General features: G+C 34.9%; 1 protein-coding gene across 2 annotated transcripts; it reads right to left on the bottom strand.

Moving 5' to 3' along the window:
- Positions 1-1,000: 1,000 nt before the first annotated feature.
- Positions 1,001-6,797, bottom strand: LOC111915362 (nonsense-mediated mRNA decay factor SMG7). Of its 2 annotated transcripts, none has more exons than XM_052768370.1 (8): positions 6,539-6,797; positions 5,580-5,691; positions 4,874-5,473; positions 4,661-4,783; positions 4,301-4,518; positions 1,764-3,379; positions 1,518-1,670; positions 1,001-1,419 (listed from the first exon to the last, which is right to left on the bottom strand). In XM_052768370.1, the coding sequence occupies exons 2-6, from the start codon at positions 5,646-5,648 to the stop codon at positions 1,783-1,785; spliced, it is 2,607 nt and encodes an 868-aa protein (XP_052624330.1). In that variant the 5' UTR covers positions 5,649-5,691; positions 6,539-6,797; the 3' UTR covers positions 1,001-1,419; positions 1,518-1,670; positions 1,764-1,782. The 2 variants fall into 2 exon arrangements, with proteins under 2 accessions (XP_052624330.1, XP_052624329.1); XM_052768369.1 differs by having other exon boundaries at positions 1,001-1,437; positions 6,539-6,777.
- Positions 6,798-7,539: the final 742 nt, after the last annotated feature.

Below are 7,539 nucleotides of genomic sequence, written 5' to 3'. Positions count from 1 at the left end.
GTGTCATTTTTAGAGAGTGAGAAAAAAAATAAAAAAATAAAAAAATGACAAGTGGCACACAAACTATTCTTTTAGTTTTTTGGTTGATGAATTTCATTGATTGTTTTCGGTTTCAATTTTATCGATGATCACGTTTAAGAAAGGGATGGCTCATATTGTGATACAAAGGAGGATAATGGTATTGGACCCCTAGCCCTATTTGTTTGTTGTCAATGAAGAGCTTGAAAACAGTGATAAAGACACTTCGGAGGACAATATTCACGTAATCCTTTCTTATTCGAATTTGTGAGGTTTAAGTTAGAAGTAGGTAACGCATGCGGATGATGAAACAGTAAATACAGTCTCATGATATCAGTCTCATGATAACACATCTAGTGAAAGAAACATCACAACAAAGAAGACCCAAGTACAAAATGGAAGAAAATTAGGCCACATTTAGGTGAAAGGTACTCTTCAGCTAAGGAGTTGAAGTTTTGTTTAACAATTTTTTAAGTTACTAATAGATTCCTTCTAAGGTTTGTTAAATCTGATGCAAATAGGATTCAAGTTAGTAGGTATGACCATAAGAATCAAGACAGCAAATGCCTTTTAAATTTAATAGGTGTATGTATATCATGTGGTTTATTATTTATACAATCTGCAGACTTTAAAATACAATTTTTTTTTTTTTTGCATACTTTTGGTCAATATTAAAACAAACACATTAATCATTACCATTATCATACGACGACAGAAAAATCAACGCACAAAAATCAAAGAAATAAAACTATTACAGAAAACAGTAACAAGAAACAAACTTAAGTATTAAATTGTTGCACGAAAACAATAAAAGTGAAAAGCGTATAACAAAAAAAGACAATTTTATCATATAAAATTAAGGAAATTAAAAAAAAAAAAAAAATAATAATAATAATAATAATAATAATAATAATAAAAAAGATGATCGTTTTTATTATATCAAATAACCGGGACCCTGAAAAAATTAATAGACAACAATTACTAAAGCAAATAAAAATTTATTGAGCAACAAACATCATGTGAAATTGTAGTAGTTTGTTCAAAATCCAACAAAAACAAAAGTAAAAACATACCTCTCTCATGTATCAATAAAAAACAAAAACCAAAAAACCAAGATTATTTCTAACATACAGAGAAGCATCAGGGCGAATGGCAGAAGTTGAATATAACAAACATTTATATGTTATGATTTATTATAATATGCTTCCATTGTGATGTTCCACCATTTTCATCTCCAGAGATAAGCCAAAGCCACAAGTGACATTTATACAGATTTTAGGCAGATATGGATATGGATATGCTGACATGGACCACATCCCTCCCCAACCCAAATAACCACAAATGTAGAACTCAACAGTACCAGGTTGTTTCCGACTCCACTGGGAAAGCCACTCACAGTCTCTGTAAATAAGATAAAACCTTAAAAACATATTAATAATAACAACCCAAATCACCCTATTAACAATTTAAGTGATAGTAGTGTAAGAGTTGATGCTCACTTTTTTGGCTGCAAGCATGCCGAGATTGCCAGCACCACCACACTCCAAAATAAAATTTAAGAAAATTGATTTGGTTTAAGTTGGAGTGTGTAACTTCATGTCATGATGATAAAGAAGAGGATCAAATGCCACATCAGAACAATCACGAATGACCTTCACACAACACAGACAAAACAAACTTCATACAAAAATACAAGGGTAAAGAATGTAAAAACTTGAAAGTACAAGGGTCAAAAAGAAAAATACCGTCCCCTGCTCAGAGAAATCACACAAACTGATTGCCTTTCCATGTAGACTGTCCCCCTTGTTGGTCCAATCGGGGAAGGGGAACATACTGCTGTTGAAGTGTTTCACGGTGGTCTGTGGCGGTTTCCGGCCAGTTTTGCTGCCTTGCACCTTCAAACTGAACTTGAACTTGTTTCCCGGGAAACGGAAAACTAGAAGTAGTAGCAACGGATTCATTCATATTCATATTCATATTCATATAGTGGGTCCCGAAATTTACCGGTTGTACCCCTGCCTTCATTGATGATTGCAACTGATACCCATCCAACCAGCTATAATCATCATTCACAGGATTCTGATTCTGATTCTGTCCCACTTGCTTATTACTATTAGGTCTCACAGAGCTAAATCCAGGTGGGGGTCCAAGATGTCTAACGGGTCGACCCGTAGAAACTTTCAAAGAGCTAGTCGGCATATTTGGGAACGTGTTTCGACCCACAATGTAAGGATCTGGTCCAGAAGGAGGGATGATATCGTAATTTACACTGTTTTCACGTATACCCATAACCTGCTGGATTGGAAGTGCAGCATTTGAACTCTGCATTCCGGGTTGACCCGCATGCCCGTTTTCCATTAAGCTTAAACCTTTAAACCCGCCCGTAAGGCTGCCCGGCCACATCGGAGACTGATGATATGGCTGCCCGACTGCATTGTACACCGAAACCGGAACCGCAAACTGAGAAGTAGTAGTAGTACCCGAATCTTTACTTTGCACATTCTCAACCTCCTCTTGAGTGGTCCCTTTTACCAGGGGCATTTCCGTCCGATTATCAATCAAATTTGGCCGAAAAACAATCACTTCATCCTCCTCATCACTTTCCACAGGTGCAGGTGCAGGTGCCTCCTCGTTAATCACCCCATTTGATTTGTTTTCATGTTTCTGTGTTTCAATGCCAATAACAAACTTTTTCATGTTGGGGTCAAACCTGACCTTTTTCCGGTCAACTGTAATCCGGTCAGCAATAACTTTCCCAGCAGCCAGAAGCCGCTTGACACGAGCCGATTTATCACCCGAAACAGAATGCTTCCTTGAAAAATCCAAAAAAGTTTGGGCAGATTGAAGGGGCAAAAATCCTCTGGTTTCAAAATCCTCCCACAATGCAGGCTGATAATCATTTTCCCTCCTCTCTTCATACCTTGTCATATCATTGATTTCAGCAGAGAGAAGTTTATTGAAGAAAGATATGCAGTGGGTCCAAAAGTCATCAGTTTCAGTAATAACATCGGGTCGAGAAGCGAGATATTCCATGGAAATTAGGATTCCGGGAAGTAAGAAGCTTGAGGAAGGATTGGTCAACTGTAGGCATCTTTTCAGGAGTTGACCGATTAGATTGTGAAATGTGATGAGGGCGTTTTTGAGGAGAACTGTGTTTTGGACAATGTCTGCGTATGTTTGACCTTCGGGTCCTCCTTTTACGTTGTTGACTGTGAATATAAGTATGGTGACAAGTATTACGATGAAAAGGGCGTTTTCGGAATTATCCGTGCCAAAATTTGGCTCGTCTTCTGCTCCGGAAGAAAGAAGGGTTTGTAAAGTGTTGGTGACTAGAGAGAGGATTTCTTCAAATGTCTCCAAGCTGAAATAATATTTCATGTGATTAGTGAATGGAATGAAATCACAGAGTAATGGAATTGGAAAGGTGATGGAATCAGTCATTACATTCCATTATCATGTTTTGTTAGCATATAGGATAAGAATTGTTTTTTATATTATATCTAAATACAATGTATATAGCAAAAAATCTTAACAAAGTATTTGTTTCACCACAAATTAGATGAATAAAATGAGTTCTCCTGCAATTTTTCATTCAATTCCATGATAGAGTAATATATATATATATATATATATATATATATATATATATATATATATATATAAACCTAAAGTAAGGAGTAAAAATTTAGAAATGGAAGGAATCACATTCCTCCAAAACTGGTTCATTCCATTCCATTAGACAAAACAAACAGATTTTTCCAATTCCGATGGAATGAATCATTCCATTCTTTCCCTGATTTAATCATACCAAACACTACTTAATAGAATAAAAAAAAGGTAATGGAATGAGTGATTACATTCTATTATCAGATCTGGCTATCTTGTAGGAATGGAATTAATTTCATATAGATTTTAATTTAATGCCATTTGTAAAGTTTTAACCCCTACTCTATACATTATTTAACTTTAGTTAATGTTGTTTATTTACCACATGAAAAATTAAACAAAGAAAAAGCTCATTAAAACCCAAATAAAATCAAAATGAATAAAATAGCGATTTTTTGAAACAAAATTGTAAGTTAATTAAAACCATTAAACAAAAACCACATAACAAACATGGATTATATATTGCATTTTTTTATGATGTAAAGAAAAAAAAAATTCATTCGGTCAAACAACAGAAAGTTCTTTTTATTCCAAATTTCCAATGGAATGAACGATTCCATTCCATTCTGAATTCCATCATACCAAACATTACACCACTGTCTAAGAACATACATACCTTGTGCGTGTGAAAAGAATGCCATTCAATCGAACAAACCGAACACGAAAAGCTTTAAACACTTGGCGAATTTCAGTTGCTTTTTCCACATCAGGGGTAGTATCGGTAATTGGCTCCTTTGATCGGACACCTGGCTCCCCTTTCCCTCTTCCTCTGCCTCTTGTCCTAACAGAAGAAGCTTTTGAATCAACATGCAACTGACTATAACTTTGCCGATTCTGCATGTAAAATAATTGTAAACATAACAAACAACACAAGACATAATGTTGCGAATATGAACAAGTTTTTTATTTTGTTTATTTCCTCTAAAGCCATTTTTGAACAAAATCAAAATCTTTATTTATTTTTGAGAATGCATACCTTCTCAAAGGCTACTATCAAGTTATCCCTTGCAGTGGAGAAGGGATTTTCAGCTGCCAGACTTCGGAAATAACGGTATACAGCCATCAATTCATCTCCTGAATAAGTAGCCAATATAGCAAGCTGCAAAACATAAAAAAAATAAATATATAATTATATAAATAAACGTACAACTTAATTAAATTAAATCTTTAATGATACTTAATGATTAACCTGATGATGTGGATTCCCACTAGATGGCCAAAGAGAAGCTGCTTGCAAATAGTAACTTGAAGCAGCTGCATAATCACGACTTTTTGATTCACCTTCCCCATAAAGCCCTTTATAGCGTGCAAGATCACCAAGATATATCAAACAACGATGGCAGGATATCAAACCCTTTTTAACTTCATTAAATTTCTTTCCATCTTTCTCCTTCACATTATGGTTCTCGGGTTCAGGGTAGAATTGTCCAATTGGGAGTCCATATTTGGCCCGAATCTTTAAAATTAGATCATGGTAAAAACCAGTAGCTTCTGAGAGGAAAGTTTTGAATTGCAGACGAATTTTTGAAGCTCGGTCAGGTCGGGCAGCCCCCCCTGCCCTAGATGTGGTTGAATCTGTAGCAGATGCAGCATTGTAATGAGCCCTGAATTCCTCAATCCTTCGGTAATGTAACTGCCATAGAGCAAATTCAATACTGTGCTTCTCAGAAAAGCTATGGTCTTCAAGTATTATTGTTTCAAAATTTTCACGCATTTGTTGCCAAGCATTTGGATCTGATGGCACTCTTGCTTGAGCTGACTTTCGGCGCTTATTTTCCAACTCAATGTTCTAAGATGCAAAGAAAGCAAGTGAGTATTTGAATACATGAATCACATGTTGAATAGAAACAAAAAAAAGAGTAATTGTAATAATCAAAGATCATAGTAATGCTTACTTTGTCAAAAAGACGTTGGGCGAGGTCATGTGATGAAGAAGCAACTGCTTTATCCATCTTCACAATCATAACCTATCAGAACATGCTTGAGGTGGAAGAAATTGTGTTCAACCTGTCAAGACAGATGTATTCATTTCATCATATTCATAACAGCCATGAAAGAAAATATCATAAGCATAGAGATAAGTAGCCAATATCATCACTTTTCTACCTATAAAAGTTCAACCCCTTAAAGGAAAAAAGCACTAAACTAGTAACCATTAACATAGAATAAGGTCAACACAATTTATCACCTACTCCACAAAGCAGAACATGAGAACAAGCATCAAACTTGCCTCCTCAAAGTCATCCGAAAAGAGCATAAGAGCAAGATAAAAATAGCCCAACAACCCTGTGTCTTAAAAACAAACTGACAGATTCCATTAAGAGAAATAAACCCCTCATTACAAAAGTTTTTGCTAAGTCAACCATTGATTATCCACCCCTATTAGTTTACAACTTCTTTTCAATCAAAAAGGCCATGAATATCAATTTGATAGTCGAGACTTCTAATAGTCTAACAAAGACTTCAATATATAAACAAGATCGATGGAAAACTTGTAGCTCTAAAGTACTCGTTGACTCCAATCAAAAGTGCAACTCTTTCGGAAAGATGATAGGAACAGAAAAAGAATTTATCGCCTATGTGTGGTTTTCCATGATGAAAAAGAAATTACTAAATAGAAAATCATAATCGATGAACATTAAACAACCCCTTCTATGCTCACCGTCATAATAACCATCGTTCCTTTGCCTAATATACATAAAAGTAGTCGCACCTTATCGTTAATTACACCTCAAAACAACTGAAGTTGATATTTAAAGTCATAATAGAGAGAATCGATACCTTAATTAGCTAGAAATAAAAAACAAATATGATTCTACTAAAAATTATACAAGAAAACAAACATTAAACTTACCGATACAATCAACCAGATCTGATAGAGATTTTTGCGTGACTGCGAATCAATGTAACATGCAAATTCTTCGTCTCGAATTCACCGACAGAAACACAGAGAAAGTGGGAATAAATCTAGGGTTTGGGTCAATGAGAATTGGATTACACATTTTGACGATGTTGTGTGAATCGCGATAACAAAATTCAATCGGTCGTCTGGGGCTGGGCTAGGTTAGACTGCGCGTTTACCCAACACCATAATAATATCCTAACGCCCCCCCCCCCCCCCCCCCCCCCCCTCTTTCTTTATTATTTTCTTTTATGAGTAAGTCTAGGAATTAGAGTTGGTCTAAACCCGGATAGGTAGACACGGAATTTGGAAAATTTCGAAACCGATTAACAGGATTTTGTAGGACCGAAAACCGGACCTGTATATAAGAACCGATTCTAGTTCGGTTCCGAGTAAAATAGGTCTAGAATCCAAAACCTGTAAACATTAAAGTGGGTCGGGTAGAACCAGGTAAAGTGAGTCTAGAACCGGAAAATAACAAAATTATAATTTAAAACCATATACAAACTCTAAACTATACGTTGCAAAAAACCTCATGATAATCCGACTTCAAATGAATTAGATATATATTTTTAAAATTTCACAAAAATATAAAAATAAAACTGAAAAACATAAAATTCACAGCATTGATATATTGACTTTTGGGGACTTTAAGTCAATGAATATGAAACCAAAAATGATAAAAGTATAGTCTAAAATAATCTACAAACTCTAAAATACATGTTGCGAAAAACCTCATGATAATCCGACTTCAAACGAATTAGATATGTATTTTTAAATTTTCACAAAACATAAAAATAAAGTTGAAAAATAGAAAATTCACAACATTGATATCCCGACTTTGAGAGACTATAAGTCAATGAATATGAAATCAAAAATCACAAAATTATAGTCTAAAATCATTTAAAAACTCTAAACTATACAGTACAAAAAACCTCATGATAATTCGACGT

Source organism: Lactuca sativa, chromosome 2 (genome assembly GCF_002870075.4).
Source record: "Lactuca sativa cultivar Salinas chromosome 2, Lsat_Salinas_v11, whole genome shotgun sequence".
In the NCBI taxonomy this organism is placed as follows: domain Eukaryota; kingdom Viridiplantae; phylum Streptophyta; class Magnoliopsida; order Asterales; family Asteraceae; genus Lactuca; species Lactuca sativa.
The sequence above is the reverse complement of the archived record's forward strand: the minus strand, read 5'-3'. Positions and strand labels throughout refer to the sequence as shown.